Source organism: Silurus meridionalis, chromosome 27 (assembly GCF_014805685.1).
Source record: "Silurus meridionalis isolate SWU-2019-XX chromosome 27, ASM1480568v1, whole genome shotgun sequence".
In the NCBI taxonomy this organism is placed as follows: Eukaryota; Metazoa; Chordata; class Actinopteri; order Siluriformes; family Siluridae; genus Silurus; species Silurus meridionalis.
In genome coordinates, this window is record NC_060910.1 from 3254096 (window position 1) to 3277552 (window position 23457).

General features: G+C 41.0%; 2 protein-coding genes across 6 annotated transcripts in view; one reads left to right on the forward strand and one right to left on the reverse strand.

The window, feature by feature from the left end:
• The window catches only part of si:ch211-102c2.8 (trichohyalin), a 20766-nt gene extending 6224 nt beyond the window's left edge, over positions 1 to 14542 (forward strand). For 3 of the 5 annotated variants that reach the window (XM_046841710.1, XM_046841712.1, XM_046841715.1), the window contains 25 exons: positions 380 to 487; positions 572 to 756; positions 1865 to 1979; positions 2619 to 2759; positions 3708 to 3815; positions 4177 to 4315; positions 4454 to 4592; positions 5105 to 5188; positions 5481 to 5593; positions 5852 to 5978; positions 7261 to 7386; positions 7467 to 7592; positions 7674 to 7862; positions 8493 to 8555; positions 8676 to 8771; positions 9080 to 9181; positions 9434 to 9616; positions 9768 to 9875; positions 10021 to 10274; positions 10538 to 10664; positions 10762 to 10845; positions 11860 to 12068; positions 12834 to 12909; positions 13297 to 13527; positions 14345 to 14542. In XM_046841710.1, the coding sequence (XP_046697666.1) occupies positions 380 to 487; positions 572 to 756; positions 1865 to 1979; positions 2619 to 2759; positions 3708 to 3815; positions 4177 to 4315; positions 4454 to 4592; positions 5105 to 5188; positions 5481 to 5593; positions 5852 to 5978; positions 7261 to 7386; positions 7467 to 7592; positions 7674 to 7862; positions 8493 to 8555; positions 8676 to 8771; positions 9080 to 9181; positions 9434 to 9616; positions 9768 to 9875; positions 10021 to 10274; positions 10538 to 10664; positions 10762 to 10845; positions 11860 to 12068; positions 12834 to 12909; positions 13297 to 13527; positions 14345 to 14419 (3308 nt within the window). In that variant the 3' untranslated portion in view covers positions 14420 to 14542. The remainder of the gene's footprint in view (positions 1 to 379; positions 488 to 571; positions 757 to 1864; positions 1980 to 2618; positions 2760 to 3707; positions 3816 to 4176; positions 4316 to 4453; positions 4593 to 5104; positions 5189 to 5480; positions 5594 to 5851; positions 5979 to 7260; positions 7387 to 7466; positions 7593 to 7673; positions 7863 to 8492; positions 8556 to 8675; positions 8772 to 9079; positions 9182 to 9433; positions 9617 to 9767; positions 9876 to 10020; positions 10275 to 10537; positions 10665 to 10761; positions 10846 to 11859; positions 12069 to 12833; positions 12910 to 13296; positions 13528 to 14344) is intronic. The other 2 variants (XM_046841714.1, XM_046841711.1) reach the window with 2 other exon arrangements.
• ccdc117 (coiled-coil domain containing 117) lies at positions 14535 to 23297 on the reverse strand. Its single transcript, XM_046841717.1, has 6 exons — positions 23140 to 23297; positions 21716 to 21873; positions 21189 to 21239; positions 20487 to 20753; positions 18856 to 18999; positions 14535 to 16535 (listed from the first exon to the last, which is right to left on the reverse strand). The coding sequence occupies exons 2-6, from the start codon at positions 21862 to 21864 to the stop codon at positions 16313 to 16315; spliced, it is 834 nt and encodes a 277-aa protein (XP_046697673.1). The 5' UTR covers positions 21865 to 21873; positions 23140 to 23297; the 3' UTR covers positions 14535 to 16312.
• Between the last annotated feature and the right edge of the window lie 160 nt (positions 23298 to 23457).

Sequence of the window (23457 nt, forward strand, 5' to 3'; positions counted from 1 at the left end):
TAATTGTAATAGAAATCACAGTGTTTGACTCATTAATATCAATCAATAGATCAGTGTGCTGAGAGTCACATTCTAAGTCTTTTCACATAAACTGAGTTGATTAAATAATCATAAAAAATGCTAATAGGAACATTATAGCCGTAATATTTCATAGTACTTTGGATACTTAAGTACATTTGAAGACAAATACTTTTGTACTTTCACTCAAGTAAAAGTTCAGGGATGCTTTTACTTTTACTGGAGTCCTATTTTACAGAATGGATCTATACTTTTACTCAAATAGGGGGCTGTAGACCGGGACTGGAAACAAATGGAGATAATCAGAATAATCATTATTTGTTAAGATATATCTTTCTTTTTTTTCCCCTCTCTCCTTCAGTGTCTCTTGACAGGACTACATCTATTAGTAAAGACACCGGTCTGGGCACTGATAAAGCGAGCTCCGCTGCAGATGTTTTGACTTCCGATCAGGCAGATCTGACCACAGGTGACTTCAAAAACATCTGTCCGTTCCAGTCATTGATTCAGTGAATCCTGTTATCCTAAACTGCTGATTTTTGTTTCTCCACAGTGGAGAACAGCAAGAACGGAATGGAGCATGTTAGGCTGCAGGAGAACGTGTGTGAGGAGAATGAGGCGCATGAAGGACAGGGTACTACCACTGAATGGCCTACAGGGGGAGCTGGAGGAGACAGGAGCTCCAAGAGGGAACAGTGTCTGTGGAGACTGGAACGATTGCTGGGAACTGGAAATGGGGTATTATAATAGTCATAAAAATAATAATTATCATTATCATCATTGCCTTTAATAAAATATAACACAAATCATAATTGTAAATTGTTTTATTATTTTTTTACTATTTACATTCAAATTAAGTGCAAGTGTCATCTGATTGGTCAGAAGGTACTGATTCATTTTAATAGGCATCTCTGACAGTTGCGTCACTGGTTTGAAGACAGAACCTCAAAACAGCACGTAAAACAGTTGAGATGATTCTGTGAGGAGGCGTTTATTTGATTTATTTGTGTCCAATACATTTAAAACCTTCAGACATTTGCAGGAAATTCTTTAGGACAGTGGAGTTTGTCTCATCTGGTTTTCCTTTAGCCGAAGAAATCAGGGTAGAGCGCATTCTGTTTTTAATTGTTTGGGTCGCTGCTTGGTGGTTTCTACTTGATGTTTTTCAAAAGACGCTCCATTATGTTAACTGTAACTATGAACGGAAAAAAAGTAGGACTTAATAGGAACGTGCTTTTATAAAAATATCAAATAATAATATGGTAATTAGGATAATTCAGTTCAATTCAGTTTTATTTGTATAGCAGATTTAACAATAGACACTATCCCAAAGCAGCTTTACAGAGATAAAGAGGAGTGTAGGAATTTAATGCCTATAAATTTGTTTATCCCTAATGAGCGAGCCAGTGTGGCATGGAAAAACCCCCTGAGATGTTATGGGGAAGAAACCTAAGAGGAACCAGACTTAAAAAGGAAACCCATCTTCATCTGGGTGGCACCGAATGTTCAATTCAGTACAGTTTAATAAAAAAGTCTCTGGGTTACTGATCAGAAGGTCGGTGGTTCAAACCCTGGTGTCGCCAAGCTGCCACTGTTGGAACCCTTGGCTCTTAAACCTCTGTGCTCCAGGGGTGCTGTATCATGGCCGCACTATGAAACCCAGCTTCCTAACTGGGACAAGTATTAGGTTTTCTTTCTTTTCTAAATATCATTCTTTATCTGTAGTACCAGACTGTTGACATTAATTAAAGTCTAAATCCATCCTTATAGTTCTTGAGTTGTTCAGTAACCATCCTCCTGATAATTATTATTATATAATCATTCTTGCATAATATTGAAAACAAAGCAGGTAGCGAGGAAGGAGGACGGCGACGAGGAGGACAGCGTACGCACCGAGGACTTCAGCGCGAGATTCCTCGAGGAAATGCTCGAACCGACAAAGCTGAGCACAGCCGGATCTGGTAAACCAGTCACAAGTTCAATTCAAGTAGTGATCTGGAACAAAAAAACTGGGATTAGTTCAGGTTATTGGAGCTGCTTGGCATGTTTGGGTGCTTCTGCTGTCTGTCAGAAAGAGCTTAGCTGCTGTCTGTGGGCGGAGCTTATTTTTAAACTAAAAATGTTTCAAGAAACTTGGTGAGATCTGTTGAAGACCAACGCTGCATTGTGTATTTAGAGTATTTTTGATATAAGATTACTAAAAATATATAGAAACACTTTACAAACTGTACTTTTAAAGAAATTCCTTTCGCCAGAGATTTGGGATTGCTGTAGTGAGACATTTCGTAATTTGCTTATGAGTGACAGAAATTTTGTTCAATCAATAAAATTTGAACTAAAACCAAAATAGGTCAACTTTTTGACATTTCGCCCCCCGCAGACAGCACAACCGATATCCCATTGTTCTCAGGTGTTAATATTTAGCAATAGATTAAATAAAAAGGGAGAAGAACAAACAATAGTGTTGTATTTTAGATGGTTATACCTTTGTTTATGTCACAGAACTTCAGCTGGTTTTTGTGTGTATATATTTCGGAATAACTTTTCCTGGTAAAATAACATTCAACAAATTTGTAAGGATTTTCTGGTTTCATCCTCAGTTCCAGACTTCAGTGCTCCGGATTCTGCCAGCATCAGCAGCGACACCACACTCATTACCGAACCTCACACTTCAAACAGCCAGAGAGGAAATCAGAATCGCAGTGTGGTTTCTTTTCAAAATCCCAGCAGACAACTTGCCGGTATCTCAAAACTCGTTCATGTTTCTGTACTGAGTTGTATACTAATTAAAATACACTAAATAGACAAAAGGTATTGGGACACCTGACTTTCCAGCCAGATGTGGTTCATCCAGTCATTTTATAAGCACACAATTGTATAGAATATCTTTGGATGCCACTTGAATAGGAGACTTCAACCTGTTCCAGCATGACAATGCCCCTGTGCACAAATCCAGCTTCATGAAAATCTGCTTTACATTGTTTTTTGGAGTGGAAGATCTCCCACAATAGTGCTTAAACCCTACTGAACCCCAGGCCTCCTCTACTCACCTGACTTCACTAACACCCTTGTGGCTAAATTAATCTCTGCAAATGTCCACAAAAATCTAATAGAACATCTTCCCAGAAGATTGGAGCTCATTATTAGAGCAAATAAGGACTAAATGTGGAATGGGATGTTCAGACAGAAGGACAAACTAATCTTATGGTCAGGTGTCCACAAACTTTAGTCCATATGTCATAGTTGTATTAACTGCTTGGTACAAAAAGTTGAGATTTTCCACGTCTTTAAAAAAATCTAAAAAAATGAAAATCAGCATTTTTGCACCAAATTGGGGAGTCAATGCCAGCTCAAGATTAGGAAAAAACTAGAGGGGAGCTGGGAGATGAACCAACTACTAAGAAACTGTGAAATTTATATACAGATTTGACTTTTATTATTGGATGTCAGTAATACAATTCTGAATTGCAAATTATCTGAACGCAAAAAAGAAGCATTTTTTACTTGACCTCTGGACCCCATTATATGTAACATACTTTGCACTCATACACTTTTCCTACTTTAATCGAAATTCCTGAATTGATTTATATTTAGCTTTAGAGGAAAGATTTGTTTAGTAAACCATGAATTAGGTTTGATTAGATTTATTAATTGTTGAACACAATTACAGACTTCTTTTGCTTTCATAGGTGTTTCACTGAAAAGTTTCGACTTGGTCACGATAGACAGCGATCTGGACTCTGTGTGTACAGAGCGAGTACGACACCATCTCCAGAGCTCCCTCACCAACAGCATAGGTATTGTATAAGTGTGTGTGCGTGTGTGTGTGTGTGTGTGTGTGTGTGTGTGTGTGTGTGTGTGCTTTATTCTTAATTCTAATTGGTCAAAAGAGATTAATATTACGTTTATGGCATTTGGCAGACACCCTTAGACAGAGCAATTTACAGTTATTTCCATTATACAGCTGAGCAATTAAGGGTTAAGGCCTTGACTCAAGAACCCAGCAATGCAAACCTGGTAGTATTGGGATTTGAACCCACGACCCAATAATACTTAATGCACAGCCTTGTATGGTGGAACCACTGCATCATCGTTTATTTCACGTTTATTGAACGAGTTTCCAGTCTTAGCACTTTGTAACAGGAAGTTATTTTCCAGGACAAAGTCTTTCGAAGATATTTCCAGTCAATTCATCGCTGTATTTCATTACAGCGCAAGAAGGCTTTTTAGAGAATGGATCGCGTGCAGGAAGGATCGGCGTGAAAAGCACAGAAGGACCTGAAAACCGAAGAGAAAGGTGTGATAACTTCTTATTAACTACATTAAACACTGATTGAGTGTGTATTTAAAGAGCACAGTATGTTTTTTTTATTGCAATCTCTATGTCTCTTTGAATGTGTGTGTCCGTACATGTTTATGTTTTGGCGTGTGTTAGCTCCGAAGATGAATTAAACAGCGTGTGTGTAAGGGGCAGCAGAGTCCTGAGATCTCCAAGCAGCGTCCAGCGAAGAGAGAAAAAGAACCAGAGCAGGAGGCACAACAACACTTCCACAAACTCTACAGCCTCAACAGCTGTGAGACACCCAACAAACACACACACACACACACACACACACACACACACACACACACACACACACATATATATAGCCAAGGATATGATACATTAAAGATACAGATCAAATCATCAATTTACTTAAGTGCTTTCTGACTTCTAACACATGGCCCTTTCACAAACACGTCTTTGTAGATCAAGACAAAAAAAGAAAAAAAGATTAAACCAAGCCAATCATTCTTTTTTCTGTTGTTCTGTTCACGTAGCAGCAGCGGTGCTGAGAAACGGTTTAACGAGGAGAAATCTAACTACATATTGAATATTGGTCACAGTTTATTGGTCAATTTATAAATAATGAATAGTGAAGCAAATCTGCTAATAGTTATATAGAAATATATAGAATATGTTGAAAACAATGCATCGCCATACAAACGCTATACTTGTATCGCATACACACTTTTTTTTTCATAATTATATGCTGATGCATACGTGTGTGTATGTTAATATTTTTTTATCATGGGCCATTTTTAGAGCAAAGGGAAGGCTGAGGACAAGCGCAACTCTGATTTCAGATATGTGGAACCATCACTTGCTGAACTACAGCAGCAAAAATTGGTACACGCACCCGTTTTTTTTTTTTAATAAATGTCTCAAAAATTGTCAATTATTCTTATACTTGTGGGGACGTGTCCTTCATCCAGCTATTTACTTTAAAAAAGCCTCAAGATCATCCACATCTAGTGTTGATCCAGAGCCTGAAATAAATGCAGTATCATTGTCATTTTAAGTTTGATCTGACTGTGATCTGATCTCTTAAAGCATGTGTGTGTGTGTGTGTGTGTGTGTGTGTGTGTGTGTGTGTGTGTGTGTGTGTGTGTGTGTGTGTGTGTGTTTTCTTCACTCCCAGGCAGGTGTACAGGAAATGGACAGATTGAGAGAGGAGGTCGAGCGGGCTGAGAAAGAAAAACACACACTGCATCTTAGTGTGGGACACACCAGGACACACACTCAGCTCCTCAGGTACACACAAACCACACACACACACACACACACACACACACACACACACACACATTTCCAAAAGAGACACAACAGACTCTGTTCATTTGGTAGCCTAAAAGATGTGCAGGTGTGTGTGTGTGTGTGTGTGTGTGTGTGTGTGTGTGTGTGTGTGTGTGTGTGGTTCGTGTGTACCTGAGGAGCTGAGTGTGTGTCCTGGTGTGTCCGACACTAAGATGCAGTGTGTTTTTCTTTCTTTTCCTTTTTCTTGTGTTGCAGGAGCGAGCTGAACAAACTCCAAGCTCAGAGAGACTTGTACATCCAGGAGGTCAGGGCTCTACAGGAGAGCCAGGCTGCCCTGCAGAGACACATGACGACTATTCACCATGACTCCAGCCCACGCAGGGTAACACACACACTTCAACAATACACTTCTTGTTCTTATTTACCTAAAGATTTCCTGATGAAAATGAACTCTATAAAAGCAAAAGCACCTGCAGACAACGCACCGTTCTGAGATACTTGTGAAGCGTGGTGGTGGTAGCGTGGTATCAGCATTCTGCTTGATCTCTCGGTTTCTCACACATGATTGTTCCATATTTGTTGCTTTGTATTGATGCGATCAGTTTGGATCTGTTCTTGAACAAATTCTTGGTTCCTCCAGAAAAAAAGGTGATTTGATATTGAGATCACATGACTTTAATTGTGCACAGGTTGACTCATATACAGGTTGACTAATATACATCTCAAAACAGTTAGTTTTAGGGGTTTCATAGTAACAAGGGTGAATATTCATGCACTTATAACTACTATGTTTATTGCTATGTCAATAATTATGCAAAATACATCAAATTGTTTGCTCTCAACTTTATATTATATAGAAGTCCTAAGAGGCCATGCATTACAAAAAAAAAAATCGTACTTGTTGTGAATTACGTACATCTCTATGGCGTCTCTACTAATAATGAATCTGTTTTTGTTTTTTACGTGATCTCTAATTTTAATTCTTTTTTTTTTCCTCCAGTGCTTCAGATTGATTTTAAGCCTCAACCCAATTCAATCATTTCCCAAAAGTTGCTTGTCCAATCGTTTTCCGGCTCTTCGAAACGTCGCGGCGATGTCTAAAGTGCACGTGACACAAAAAACAGTGTTTTCAAATTTATCCATTTGGGGACCTTTCAAGTTTTTTCAAAAAGTTACGTTTTATTTGACTGAAATCGGGTCTCAGTGTGTGAACGGATTCCAAAACAAAAAACGTTTTCGAACAAAAAACGTATTAGTGTGGACGTGGCTAATTTCAACCACATGTAAAATCCTCCATGTAGCTCATTAAGGTCATTTGAGAATGTTCACCAAAGCTGCCTCACTCTGTACTACCTGTGTGTTTATTGGTTTATGCTCACACCTTCCAGTCAATTAGTATCGAGTATTCAGACATACCTTGGTATAATAATACAATAAATTCCAAACTTTGATTGCACTGTATATTGGTCCATGTTGAGGTTCTGATATTTTCATGTCATGTAATATCCCAAGGCATCACCAGGCTTTTCATGTGACCACCTGACAAGCAATTCCAACAGTAGATCCTTTTACATTAGACTCCAATTCAAACTGAAATTTAACCTTCCACATTCTTTAGACTTGATTCCTTCCTCCATATAATCGTTCCATTCCTCCACCTGTAGTATATGAATAGCGGCTGTGCTTCTGCACTGGAGAGGGAGGAGATGGATCATCTTTTGGACAAAGCCAAATCAGAGCTGTTCTCCGAGCAGCGGCGTTTCAGACACACGCTGGAAACCATGCAAGAGGTAAAACAGCACAACAAGGCTTTTATAATTCTCTCATGTTTATTCACTTTATTCTCCTTCATTCTCTTTCTGTGTCTCAGCGATTGGAGGAAGTGAACCAGGGGCTGGAGCAGAAGCAGGAAGAGAACAGGAAGCTCAAAGAGAAGTGCTCCAAGCTAGAGCAGAAGCTGATCACAGCCACCAAAACAAGACAGGATCTACAGGAAGTAGGTTCTCTAAGTTCTTTAAAGGTGTGCTTGTGTCTTCTGTCCAGTCTGTCAACTACGGCCTCTGTCCTCTTACCGCAGTCTGTACAGAAAGAGAGAGTAGAGCAGGAAGGACGGCTAGGAGCACTCGAGAAGATCGTCGCACAGAAGGAGCTGCTTCTTCTGGCAGCGCAGGAGGAGAAGAATCACCTCGAGATGGAGATCAGGGCTGTCAGAGAGGAGCACAGTGCTAAGCTTACAGCGTCAATATCACACGCTCAGAAGCAAAAGGTATCGTGAAGGAATCGTGAAACAAACGTGAAAATATATGTTGGTTTAATAAAATGATGATTTGAATAGGAATCAATCAGTGTTTGACTCATTAATTAATGTCATTCTATTGATAGATCAGTGTGTTGAGAGTCACATTTGAGACTTTTCACATAAACTGAGTTGATTAAGCAAAGAGTCTTGTGATAAAATGATAATCTACATACACTGTATAGACAAAAGTATTGGGACACCTGACTTTTCCAGCCATATGTGGTGAGGTTTTCCCCCTAATTGTTACCACAAAGTCATAGGCACACCATTATCCCTTTACTTGAATTAGGAGACCCAAACCTGTTCCATCATGAAGATACTTGGCTTGCAGTGGAAGATCTCATGCTATAGAGCTCTGAGTGAAGAATGTGAACACTGAATAAACCTCCACAAATCTCCTCAAAATCTAGAGGAACATCTTATAAGAGCAAATGGGGACTAACTGTGGATTGGCTGCTCAAAAAAGAAGCGTAGATCAATTTTATGGTCAGGTGTCCACAAACTTTTGTCCATAGTGTATGTGCAGGGTACATTTTCGAGTTGAGGCTGTTATATGCAAATGTCCTGTGTGTGTGTTTTCTCCACATGCTTTTGCAGGAACTGGAACTGGAGCAGTTCAGGACTCAGATGACTCTGACCCATACAGAGGAGCTACAGCGGGTACAGACCTCACACCATCATGGCATAAGGAAGAGTGGAAGAGTGTGCTTCCAGGATGTGAATACTGATGGTACTACTGTGTGTGTGTGTGTGTGTGTGTGTGTGTTTCTATATTCCCAGGTCCGTATTCAGGTGCATGAGATTAAAGAGGCTGCGCTCAGAGAGCAAGCCGTCACGCACACACGCCACACCGAGTCCTTACACAACCGCATCCAGGTCAGAGCTCATCGAACATGCACACTAGTGATGGGTTGCTCATGAACGATTCGTTCATTTTAAATGAGTCTTTAATGTGACTCAGATGAACTCTTCTTTTAGTTTGACTCGTGGCTCCCATAGATGCTATGAAGGTGATTAAAGGAACGAAATGAACTAAACGATTTAAAATAAGATTTGCTCCTTTTTATTCAAAGAACCACAACACTAAAATGATCCGTTCTTCCCTTTACTGATGCACGTTATAGTTGTATAGGGAGGTATATCATTCTCTCTTTCTCGTTCTCATTTCGATATTCTGTCTTCAGATGAAGGAGGAAGAGGTGAACAGGTTAGAGGAGTGCTTGAAGCAGCAGCAGGAGGAACTCAGGAAGAGAGAAGAGGAACTGAGAGGAGAAATGCAAGAACAGGTATATTCTTCAATAAATAATAATAAAGTAAAATCAAGCCTCCTTCTGGGGCAGTGGTGGGCCAGTGGGTAAGGCTCTGGGTTACTAATCAGAAGGTCATGGGTTCAAGCACCAGGATCACCAAGCTGCCACTGTTGGGCCCTTGTGCACGGCTCCTAACCCTCCCTGCTCCAGTACCATGGCCCTGACCCTGTGCTCTGACTCCAGCTTCCTGGCAAGGAAGTGGTAACTCATCATTCTGTCTGCCTGCAGGTGAAGAGGGTGATGGCGCAAGAGCAGAAGAAGTGGGAGGAGCAGAGGGCGGAGTCTGTACGAGAGCTACAGGCCAGACTGGAGAAACAGATGCAGGAGGTGGAGAAGAGAGGGAAAGCCGAGGTGGAGAAAGAGAAACGAGGAGCACTGGAGCTGCAGAACAAAGTGCTGGAGCTGCAGAAGGTGAGGACACACACTCTCTCCCTCTCTGTTTCCTTTGCTGTGACACACTCATATTTCTGTATCTCTCTCTCACACACACACACACACACACACACACACACACACACACACACACACACTCTCTCTCTCTCTCTCTCTCTCTCTCTCTCAGACTGTGGAGGAGTTGGACAGAGCAGCATCTAAGCAGACCGTGGTGATCAGAGCTCTGAGAGATGAGCACCAGACTGAGATATATAAATTGCGCAGACAGCTGCAGCAGGTGTGTGGGCCATCAAGAGCAAAAACATTACATGTGTGTGTTTGTGTGTGTGAGTGTGTGTGTGGGGACATCCAAAACACGATGACAAGACACACACGTCTCAAATGCGTATTATTTCACCATCCCATGTATTTGTGGCTAACAGGAGGCTGAAGGCGAAGCTGTGCGTCTAAAGAAGAGTGTGAGGCGCAGTGAGGCGGAGTTACAGGCCGTGAGGGCGGAGCTGCAAGGCATGAGGGCGGAGCTGGCAGAGCAGGGGCGGCTTCAGCAGGGGGCAGAAGCGAGACATGAGCAGCTGAATGCCAGCTGGGCTCAGGATATACACGCTGAGTGTGTGTGTCTACAGGAGCTGCTCACTTTCACCGGCTTCACAGTGGACAACACACATCTCTCACATGGGTACACACACACACACACACACACACACACACACACACACACAAGATCCAAAAGTTGCTTAATTGTCAAGACAAATATTAACATTTGTATTGCCAAAGTTTGGCTACAGAATTATAGAACATATAGACAAAATAACAACAGAAATAAAAAAAAATAAAAACAATACAGAGTTTTAAATAAGAACAATTCAAAAACAGAACAAATATGTGTGTGTGTGTGTGTGTGTGTGTGTGTGTGTGTGTGTGTGTGTGTGTGTGTCTTAGTGTTACAGTAAACGAGGCGGTGAAAGTGCTGCAGTCTCTCAGGAAGTCGTTCCAACATCTCATCCCCAGCCTGCAGACTCACATCACTTCACTGACACACACCAAACAGCAGCTCAGTGCTGATAAAGTGAGTGTACACACACACACACACACACACACACACACACACACCTAGCTGTCTCTGTGCTATATTGCTAATTTGTGTTTATATGTGTGTGTTTCAGGAGGAGGAGCTACGGGTGCAGAGGGAGCAGTTAATAGCTGAGAAGGAAAAAGCTGTGAATGCGTTGAGGGAAAAACTTATCCATGTATGAAACGTTCTCCTGCATCTCACACTCTGGTTGTTCAGGCGGAAGTACAGAAAAACCCAAATTCCAGTTAGATTTGATTTATCGAGCGATACCAACGTGTGCAGTTCGATCCTCAGATCTACAGTCTTTATTTACTCCCTGCAGCAAAAGACACCTGAAAGCTCAAAAGCTCAGAAGCCTCCAATCAGGGTCTAGAAATCAAATGTACCCAGACAAAGAGCTGTTTTATGAATATGTTATGAACATATTATAAATAGACTGTGTTGCATTTCGTTTTTGCCCAGACCGGATATATATATATATATATATATATATATATATATATATATATATATATATATATATATATATATATATAAATTATAGGTGAAGCTATGATAGCATCGTTCAGGAAAAATAGGGGAGGGGCCTTTTAAGTAGCGTTCCCAAATTTCCTTTACTCTGTCGATATACCCTGAAGTTCTTACTTCACAATCTGCTTCAGATCAGCTCTGTTTACAAGAAAGTACTTTATTTATCTACGTTTACGTGCTATCACTTTTCAAATACAGCGCCCCCAGAGTTCCTGCCTGTTCTAGAACATGTCCTGGAAGTCTTCTTTTCTAAGTGTTATCAAGCGCCTTCTGCGATTTGCGCCGGATCTCGGCGACCAAAACTGCAGCCTTTGAGCTGCGTCTTCATCTTCAGGCAGATGGCAAAGTCGGCAGGAGACAAATCTGGACTTGAGATCATGTGGATCGTTCTCCGACGATCATCGTGCACCAAACGGTTTAGACATATTCGGTGGTTGAGCATGTCGAAGGTCTTCCTGAACATCCTGAGACGTCCTGTACAATTGTGTCCCTCAAACTTTGCGGTAACAGTTTGGAAAATAAGCCACATATGGCTGGAAAAATCCAGGCATCCCAATGTATCTGAACATGTAGAACATCTAAAGGGGCATACAGTGCATTCCCACTTTATTTTTTGTGTATGTTCTGTAGTTCTAATGTGTGTGTGTGTGTTGTCCAGGAGCACATCGAGGAGCTGAGCAGTCTTAACAGGGCACGTGTGCACGAGGATGACGAAGGTGGCGGCACGGCGGCACGTCTGCGCAGGCAGCTTCGCGCTAAAGACGAAGAGCTGCGGCAGGTGCAAAGGAACATGGTGCAGTGGAAGGAGAAAACCATGGCACGACTCGCACGCAAGTTTGAGCAGGAGCTCACGTCTGAGCTGGACAGGTTAGGACAATACTCACACACTTTATACACACATACACAATCTATCAAGTTTGTAGACACCTGAGCATAAGATTGGGAGTGAGGTCACGTGGATCTTCTCAGACGATCGTCACATGCAAGTTGGAGAACGGTTTCGGGGGTTGAGGTCCCCCTGAACTCTTCCGGTGAAGTTCAAAACTCGAACAAGTAATCGCAGCGTCGCTATACGTCAAACGTACGTCACGTCGAACGTCTCTGTGGCAGATTTGCAGTTTCACACAGAATTTCAGGTTTGCTTTTGCACTTGAAATATGGTTTGGACATGTGCAGAGGAGGGACATTAGTTATATTGGTAGGAGAATGCTGAGGATGGAGGCACCAGAAAGGAGGAAAAGAGGAAGACCAAGGAGGAGGTTTATGGATGTGGTGAGGGAAGACATGCAGGTAGTTGGTGTGAAAGAGGCAGATGTAGAGGACAGGGTGGTATGGAGACGGATGATCCACTGTGGCGTCCACTAATGGGAGCAGATGAAAGACGAAGAACCTCTTGAACTTGAAACAGTAGCACACGTTGGTCAGAACAGCACCATTGGTCTCGACAATTTTTGCTAAAACCTTGTACTCCGGACAAAATGATTATTTGGTAATAAAACATGAGGAACCAGAGATGTACGTCCCGTATACCTCATACACACGTTGTACTTCACTTTCAGTGTTCTACTGTTAGTTTGAAAAATGTATATACAGTTGGAAAGTGTTTTAATTCATGTTCTGGTATGTTGTTAGGAAACCCTGCAGACACAAATCAGATCAGCGTCGGAGACTGGAGCAGCTCGAGGGAGAAATGAGACACCTTACTGCGGTAAAAACAATCATCACTCCTCATAATCGGAACCAGGAAAACACACAGCACCTAGAACCTGGCTTAATAATATTAGTTTTATTAACTACATCAGTACCTGACTTTACCAAAATCTAGTGGAACATCTTTAATGAGAGTGGAGCTTATTCTAAGAGCATATGGGGAGTAAATGTGGACTGGGATGTTCAGAAAGAAGTCACCAATCTTAAGATCAGGTGTCCACAAACGTTTGAACAAATATATTATCATTGTGTCACACAACGTAAAAGCCAATCTGCAAATTGTTTTGATGAGGTTAGGAGTGTGTGTGTGTAATTCATATATTTATATCGATTTTTTTTTATTTCTACTATTATTCTATAGTGAAATATCTTTTTTTTTCTTCAGAGCTCCAGTGAGATCACGGACGTCCCACCATCCTCGACTTCATCAACTCACCTCCCTGACACAGCCAACACCCGTGACCTGGACTCCTTCAAACTACTGCGCCACCTCCAGAGCCGCATCCGGCAGCTGCAGGCGGACGCACAAAGCCAAACACACACCTACACACCCAACGTTGTGCGTCTACACCGGGACCGGAGGAACACCGAACTGGCGGGATCCTACCTCGAGACAGTATGTAACATCACCATGAGTTAACTGCCATGTAGGATGTTGGTATCAGGAATGGTGAATCGTATGAAACATTCTTAATACAACCTGGTAGTAAATACATTATATGAGCAGACGTTTGTGTTTCTTTTGATCATTTCGTTCCACACTTAGTCTCCATTTGCCCTTATAATTACCTCCACTCTTCTGGGAAGATGTTTCACTCGATTTTGGAGTGTGCTTGTGCAGATTTGTGAGGATTCCTTCACCTACAAGGGTGTTAGTAAAGTCAGGTAGTGAAAACATCAAGCTGTTCAATAAAGTTGAGGTCAGAGCTCTATAACAGATCTTCATGGGCTTGGCTTTGTGCACAGGGGGCATTGTCAAGTCATCCAAAGACATTCTATACATCAAAAGCATGAACTTATTTAGAAGTTTGAGCTACAGGAGCTCCTCTGTTGGATCAGAACACACGGACCAGCCTTCGCTCCCCACATGCATCGACACTGACCACTGCAAACCAGGAACATTTCACAAGAGCTGCAGTTTTGGAGATGCTCTGACCCAGTCGTCTAGACGTCACAATTTGCTCAAATCCTGCTTCTAACATCAACTTTGAGGAGGAAATATTCACATGCTGCCTAATTAATAAATTCACCCGCTAACTGGTGCTATGATGAAGAGATAATCAGTGTTCTTCACTTCACCGCTCTTTATGTTATAATGGCATTATGTTTGGCCCGATCGGGGTACATCTGGATAAGTCAGACGTGACCATACTTTTGTCCATATAGTGTAATGGTCATAAAATGGTGTTAAAACGCGGTTTGTTTTTCCCTAGATTGTTTCAGCACCGGACAGCAGCGAGACGAGACAGCGTTCTGGTTCCAGAGCAGCCACGAACGCCGGCCTTTGACCAACAACGATCAGCGTTTTGTGAAGTGTGATTCGGAAACTACATCATGGAATGTTTACGGTTGACACACTCACGACTCCACATTTTTATTTTTTAAATAATAAAAACACATTCCCAAGTTCACACGAGTCTTTTATTTTTTTCTAAAAAAACAACTCGACTGTACATTCAAAAAGCTGAAAAGCAAACAGGAAGAAAGACACAAAATGTTTTCACGCAGTGTAAGTGCGAGCTCGGTGGATGGACAGCGGAACATTCTGGCAGTTACTGTTGCTGCTTTAATACTTATCATTTGAATCCCCTTATCCTCTCATTTGGAGTTTATCGGGTGACGACGGACGCGCTGGGAAGAATTTCGTGGTAAAACAAAAGATTTTGCGTGAACATATCGAACTCATCGGTCACGTGCTTTTCTTTCTCTGCTCCGAAAATGAAAAACGGACAGAAACCTCTTTTTTTTTCAAACCGAACAAATTTCAAATCTCTTTAAAAAGGTTCAATCTTGAAGTTTTTTGAAAGGATGGAAGATCATAAAAAGAAAAAACGTGACAGAAAACATAAAAAAAAAAAAGTAGAATTCTCGAACGCGTATAGTCATCAAAGGAACTTGTTGCTATGGAAACAGCTCGCTTATAGGGACCCATGTGCTACATGAAGGATAAAGAAAATGCGTGTAGGCGCAATTCCTGGTGTTTACTCAAAGTTTATGAAGGAAGTCTCCAGTGTCAGGACTTTTTAAGGGCTAAAGAAAGAAAAAAAAAGAAGAAAAAAGATATCTGGCGTTTCTATAAACAAGGAAAAGTAGTAAAAGGGGAATAGGGAATAGGATTTTCTGATCGCCGTCACCCTGTTCCAAGAAGCTGTGGGATTTGTTATAAGGTGCTACAGAAATACAGTCTCGATCTTCTATATGGCTTTCTCATTTATGGTTTTTTTTGGCTAGAACCCGAAGCGGAAATTAAATATCAGATCACTGGCACAGTGAAATAAACAGCAATGTTGGCAGTTCACGTCACTCCTACATAGTACGCGGTGTTTCCAAATGTATTGGGACAACCGACCTGACTTCTTCCACCGAACGCAAAACAGTAAATAGGGACTAAATGTGGAATAGGAAATACGAAATGCAGCCACCAATCTTACGGATGAGGTGTCCACAGATGTTTGTCCGTGCCACGTATCGTGACGTTAGTATGTAGAGACGTGAATTGTAGTAGCGTGGTCCCAGCGACACGTACGCAATTATCTCGGCGGCGGAAAAACGGCGTCCGGAGCGGCAAACGAAGCGTGCGTATGGCATATGATGCAAGCCGTGCCATCAAAAACTCACATTTCATCTTTGTAGTGCAATACAGAAAGCTCTGCCTTCTGTTTTTTTTTTTTTTTCTTTTGGCAGAAGTGACAAACTCCTAATATAGTGCCTGTTAAATATTCAAAAACACCGAGTGTTTTATGGTTTTCGAGAAACACGTGCATGCTCACGTTGTTTTCTATGCAACAATTTTGGCGAAAGGCTGAAACACGCAAGAATTGGACGGTGACTGACTGGAAGAAAGCTCTGTGGAGTCCAAATTTGACACAAGAACTTGTGTAGGATGGAAGAACAGGAGAGAAGCTTAATGGCTCTATGTTTTGGAGTAGGGAAAATTGAAGAATCACTCCAGGAATTATTCCAGGAACCAACATGGCAACCGTTTGATACTTTAACACCATGCAAGTCAAGACATTTGGGACAAATTGTATACGTAGTTTGTTGCATAGAAACAAAAGAAACGTACACGTGTCTCTCAAACGCTATAAAAGACTAGGTGTTTCCACACTTTCCACAGGTGCTGTAAATCCTCTGATCGAAGCTCGACAGAGAAAGTCAGTTTCACGTTTGCAGGCTTAAGTCTATAGCTCCATGTCCTCTTCTGTGGAGCAGGACGCTGCAGGAGAGCAGGAGAGGGGGCTGAAGTTGTGCTCCTCCAGCCCTTTAGGATTGGGGATGGGTGTTGGGGTTTGTCTGCACACCGGCTGCTGTTTACGTTGCTGTCTCTGCAGGGTGTCCTTCAGCTGCTGAGTGAGCGGATCCTCCAGGGGGCGCCACAGCACCAGCTCCATACACGAATGACTCCTGCGAATTTGACAGAGGCATCAGTATTTCTGCAACTCTTCTTTGATTCACACGGCTCACGAATATTTGACTATCACTACAAATACGTGTGTGTGTGTGTGTGTGTGTGTGTGTGTGTGTGCGGTTCTGCTTCACCACTGGTCCCGTCTTCCTTAATGTTACGATTTCACGTTTCTGCAGTCGTTGTAATTGTGTTATCTTATATATAAAATATTCGAAAAACCAACAGACTGCTCGTCTGATCTGCGACACATTTAAGGACAAACGACCAAAAACTCCCGGGTTGCACAATACCAGGAATTTTCAAGACCAGAAGCTTTCCAAGGGAATTAATGGGAATAAACTGGGAATTGTCTAAATTACAGGTTCGCCTATAACAGGGAATTTGAACGTATTTCCAAAAATAAATAATCTTGCAGGATAATCACGGGTAAAATTTTACGCGATTTCAGTTGAATTTCTACCTGCATATTCATCAATCACGTGCACACATCACACACTTACTACAGGGTTACTGAGGCCACGCCCCCCTCCATAACATAAAAAGTCAAAAATTGTATATATTAATAAAACGTTTATATTGATGTTTTATATAAACTGTATCATATACAATTTCCCCAAATTTATTAATAATCCCGTAAATTCCTGGTAAGCTTCCAGCTTTCAAAAATCCTATATAAAGTTCCTATAAAGTTTCCAGAAGTCAAACATAACTCTAAATTTGAATAATGTCTTTTTTTTTACTATTGTATAAGCAAAATAAACTACATTGGGCCAGTAATTTCTTTCCACCGCTGATTATTTTCCCATAACAGCACACCCTTCTGTGTGTTTTATTCCTTTCATAAGAGTTTTAGCATAAAAGCGACCTGTATGAAAAGCAAAATATAAGTAAAAACATTCTGTTGATTTTGTATGTTCTTGGCGTATCCACAATACGAGGACACAGGATCTGCTCCAGTATAAAAAAAAAATTTAGGGATCAAATAAACCAGTGTGAATGTGAATGAGGTTGATCAAACATTAGGATTTGAGCTTATAAACTCAATATTACAACCCCAATTTCAAAAGTTGGGATGTTCATTAAATACATTAAATTAAATAAATAACAAAACAGAATGCAATGATTTGCCAAATCTCATAAACCCATATTTAACTCAAAATAAAGCAGAGAAACTGATGAAATGTACTAATTTGAGGAAAACATTAGTATTGAATTTGAAGGCCACAACAGGTTTTAAAAACGTTTGGACAAGGCAACAAAAGGCTGGAAAAAGTAAGTGTTACTAAAAACGAAACAGTTGGAGAAACATTTCGCAACATGATTTGGGATTAGAAGGAGTATCTTATAGAGGCAGAGTCTCTCAGTTCCTCAGGCAGCACGGCATACAGTCATGATTCAGTGATGGAAATCAATCAGTGGGCTCCAGAATTCACTGTCTGTGAACACAGTTTGCATGTCATCCACAAATGCAGGTTAACTCTCTAGCATGCAGAAGAAGGAATGCGTGAACATGATCCAGAAATGCCGCCATCCTCTCTGGGTCAAAGCTCATTTCAAACGTACTGTGGCAAAGTGGAAAACTGTAGTGTGATCAGATCATTCAAAATTGTTATTCCTATTTGGAGGCCGTGGACACCACATCCTCCGGTATAAAGAGGAGAGGGATCATCCAGCTTATTGTCAGTGCTCAGTTCAAAAGCCTGGTATGAGAGTGCATTAGTGCCAATGTAATTGCAGCTTGCATATTTGGAAAGGCTCCATCAATGCTGAAAGATATACACAAGGTTTTACTTACACAGATTTGTAAAGATTGTAGTTCACTGGTCCTGAGTTACTGATTGGAACTCAGGGTTCGAGCCCCAGCACGGCCAAGCTGCCACAGTTGGGCAATTGATTAAAGCCCTTAACCCTCTCTGCTGCAGGGGTGCTGTATCATATTTTAAGACAATGCTAAACCACATACTGCATTGCTAAACTGGCCTGCTGCAGTCCGAGCTTTTAACAATAGAAACATTCAGTGTATCATAAAATGAAAAATACGACAAAGAAGACCCAGGTCTGTTGAGCGGCTAAAATCTTGTATCAGACACAGATTCATCTCTCACATCTTAAGTAACTGGTCTTCGCAGTTCAGATACATACTGTTCTTAAAAAGACGACGTGACGCTATACAGTGGAAAACATTGCCCTGTGGGTTGAGTTTTGCAAAATCATTGCATTTTTTTTTTTTTTTTTTTTGTTATTTTCATCATGATGTAACAGCATGAATATGGTTCCTGGCCAATCGTCTGTTGTGTGTATTCTGAAGACACTCACACTGATTGTGCTACTGTGTGAGGGAGAATGTCGGCGATGCCGCGCTGTAGCCCCTCCCTTAGGCTGTCAGACAGCACGAGCACGGGTCTGCGCTGAGGTGGCTCTACGTCCAGATCCTCATCACTGTCATCCTCCAGAGTGATTCTGAACATACAAGCATACCCACACACACACAAACACACACATGCACAAGCACCCTCAGTGTAAAACCCTGTACTCAGCTAGCTGCTAAGTTGCATAGTTATTACATATTATTATAGAATTTTTTTTTTTTTTTTTTACTTTTTTAATTTTAAAAATAAAATTTAAGTTTCTTTTAGAGGTGAATCGATGGAATTGTGGGATTTTAGCGATACCAATAGGTTGGCACGATAATCGATAGTTTCTAAAATGGATACCGGATAAAGAACAAATATAAGTAAAATAGTGTTTTATTATTAATTTTACATTTTTTTATACAGAATCTTAAAAGAGGGCTAAATAAAATAAATAAGAATAGATTATATACATTCATAAATATTGGGGAAAATTAAAGACATGTATTCAAATAAAAAAAAAAAAAGTAATACTCCAAATATTTAAAAACAATTACATTCAAAATTAATTAAAAAAAAAAAGAAAATAAAACGAAACACAGCATTTGGTGTCAGTGATTCACCTCTAGAGGCCGCTCTCGTACTGTATAGCGCAACTAGGAAAAACTATCTGTATACATTTTTCAAATCAAGTAATGGAGAGTGTGTTAGAGAAGTGAAGAAAAGAGTGCAGGCAGGGTGGAGTGGGTGGAGAAGAGTGACAGGAGTGATTTGTGATAGTAGGGTATCTGCAAAATTGAAAGGGAAAGTTTATAGGACTGTGGTGAGACCTGCGATGTTGTATGGTTTAGAGACAGTGGCATTGAGTAAAAGACAGGAGGTGGAGCTGGAGGTAGCAGAGCTAAAGATGTTGAGGTTTTCGTTGGGAGTGACGAGGATGGATAAGATTAGAAATGAGTTTATTAGAGGGACAGCGCATGTAGGATGTTTTGGTGACAAGGTGAGGGAGGCGAGATTGAGATGGTTTGGTCATGTGCAGAGGAGGGACATAAATTATATTGGTAGAAGAATGCTGAGGATGGAGCCACCAGGTAGGAGGAAAAGAGAAGGCCAAAAGGAGGTTCATGGATGTGGTGAGGAAGACATGCAGGTAGTTGGTGTAAAAGAGGCAGATGTAGAGGACAGGGTGGTGTGGAGACGGATGATCCGCTGTGGCGACCCCTAATGGGAGCAGCCGAAAGAAGAAGAAGAAGAAGAAGATACATTTTTCAAATCACTATCCGTGAAAGAATCGGTCGACGCCTGGTTTCTTTCAAGAGGGTTATCTCGGACATGATATACTGTACATGTTGATTTTCTGTGCACACAGATTGATCCAGGGAAGTAAAACTCGTGGGTTCGGCAATAAGGGATGAATCGAGTGTGTGCTAAGAGCTAATTTTCCCATGATTATGTCATCAATAAAACATGTTTTTAACCAATTCATGTTCCCTTGTTCGCTCATAGTTCATGGGTTCTGTCCTCTCCCTCATTTCTCCTCGTCTCTCCCACCATCCACAGTCATACCTGCTAAATGATGCACAAATCTTTACTCACCTGTTCTCAATCTCCTGCAGCTTCCTCTGTGCCGCCTCCACCTCCATACAGGAGCCCTCAGAGTCCAGCCTTGGAGGAGGTAACGGGTTTTGATTGTACTGTGTGTTTGGGCATGGCGGGGCAGGGGCTGCTGCAGTGCAGTTCAGAGCTGTGAGGGAACCAGTTGCAGATTCGGCCAACCACCCCAGGTCTGGTCTGGAGTTTGCGGTCTCCAGGGGATCGAGTTCGCCCTCATCCATTAGCTTTTGTCTTTTGGCGCTGCAGCCTCTAAACAGGGTATAGACCAATCAGTCTTTCAGGATCAGAGTTTTGTTGTGTTTAAAAAGCAATATGATGGCATGTACTACAATAAGTCTGTCTGTCTGTCTGGCTTTCTGTCTGTCTGTCCATCCGTCCAGTCTCGGTCGATCAGACGCTTCTGCCCACGATGCTTTCTTTTTGATGCATGGATGGATGCATGATTTGTTTACTATATGGATGGATAGAAAAGTGATTTGATAGATGGATGGCTGGATAAATTCGTGATTTGATGGATTCCAAAACCCCACCCCAAAATAAATAAATAAATGGGTAGATGGATGAATGACAGATGAATGATGGATGGATGAGAGAATTGTCTGATAGATGGATGGTCGGATGAATGAGTGATTTGACAGATGGATGAATTCCAAAACCCCACCCCAAAATAAACAGCATACGTACTCATCATCTGTCCTCCTTCTGTGCTTCCTCAGACATCTCCTCTCCCAGCTCCTTTAAAACAAACAGAGATGAAAACATCCATGTAAATACAACAGCTTATGGAAATCTGTTTATAGGCTCAAGAAGCCTACAAGTGGCCCAGATTGTGATTTGGTATGGTCCAGCCTGAAGTCTCTTGTCTAATTCTGTGCTCACAGACCGACACAAGAGATGTTGAATCATCTTTTCTTTAAATCTCATGTTATATCAGAGTTCAATTTGATTTTTGGAGACCAGAGATTTAAGCCTGGCAGATCTATAAGCAGATCAAATCTCAGGCCTGATGCCGAAAAATGTAATATAAGGGTGAGTGATCAATCATGGTACTAAAAGATGAGTATGAATATACACTAAGGACAAGCGTTTCAGGACACCTGACCATATGGTTTTTGAGTATCCCATAGCTAGATGATAAGTGTGTGTGCCGGGACACAGCGCTCTGTTCATAAATCCGAACCCGGATTGAGAAAGGATTCGTGAAAACTCACGAGCTGGTCATGGAGCTTCCTGGAAGGTGGAGCGAGGTGCCGGTTTGTCCCTTTGAGATGCTCATGTCAGGAACGCTGAAGTGCTGAAGAGAAGAGTACACGGAGGGGAAATAGCCGATATCCCTGCTCCCTGGACTGGCACTCTGCATCCTGTGGGTCTGTGTGTAAACAACAACAATCAATAAAACTCAGTAAATATACAATGATGAATCAGAACCTTGAAAGTATTTTTATGGTGTTTGAGATGCACATGCACGTTCTATTCAATTCTATGCGACAAACTCGGTAATGAAGGTAACACTATGAAGATTTACTTTGGCCAAACAAATATATAAATGTCCATACTCTATTTCTTATTTAAAAAACGTTTTATTCTTTAACTAATAACCTCCTGGTTACAATATAAACTAAAAATCGACCGATTAGTAGTTGATTGCTGGAATCGGCTCTCCGCAAAAATCCACAAAAAAGTTGATCAGCTCTCTGCAAAAATCCATACGGATAGTTTTTCCGGGTTACAGTCTGCCATCATTGCCAAAGCGGCCTCTAGTGGCGAATCACTGCCACCACGTGCTGTTTGTTTTTGCATGCGAGACGGCGAGCGCAATATTGATACATTTTATAGTTATATTTATTAATTAATGTATTCATATTACTTAAATTAGCATGTTTTTATAAATTAGTACTTATTTATTGTAATAAAGTTTAGTACTATTTCACATGGAATGCTATGTTTGCACGTTTTTGTTTGATCCAGTATCTATTTTTACAAACTATCGGTTGATTAATAGGTTATTGTCGAGTACCATTTGACCAAGCTATCAGAAAATCGGTCCAGCTCTAATATAAACTTATAAATAAATCACAAATTGATTTGATTTAACGCAATTTATTAATAATTTGCTTCTTTTTTATTATTATATAAAAAAAAATAATGATAATAATAATAATAATTAACCGGACATTGAAGTACCGCGATATGATATATTTGGTCATATCACACTATACTTTACTACACTGTGATCATGAGCAAGCGACAAAATACACCCCTAACACTTATAGTAAGATAAAACGCAGATTATTTTACCTATATTGGTTATTATATTATTAAATAAACACCATTTAGATACATAAATGCGTCTAAATATGTCTACTTAAACTAATACTGTTATCGCTCCTGTCAATCACTCTCACGGTTTCTGCAGTACAACCCCTTGAACGCACCAAATCCCAAATAAGTGCTCCCTCCCTCCGATTGGTACCTATCTAGGGCGCAAATCGCGTTCTATTCCAGCGCTATCTAGTGCACTACGCTTAAGAGGGTGTCGCTAAATGAAACGCAGCCGCCCATCAAGATGGAACTATTTCGGGCCAAACGCAAGCTATAAAGTTTTACAGGCTTTCGACGAGCAACAGTTACTCACAGACGATGCAGCACGAACCGCGGAGTACTGCGTGAACACTCAGCCGAGGGAGCGAGCGCAGAAATAAACTAGTAACGGTGACACGAATCTGGAGCTAGCAACTTCCACACTGACAAAACACACACGAGAACTGGAGAATACGCGATACCTTTCTGGAAAACGAGAACCTCCTGGGATTTGTAGTGCACTTCGCCTTAAGTTTTGTAGTCCACTTCCGGGTGTCGTTGAAAAGAAATCCAACAGATCATTTGTTCATATGATAATAGTATAAATATATTTATATATTTATATACATATATATTAGTCCATATAGATAAT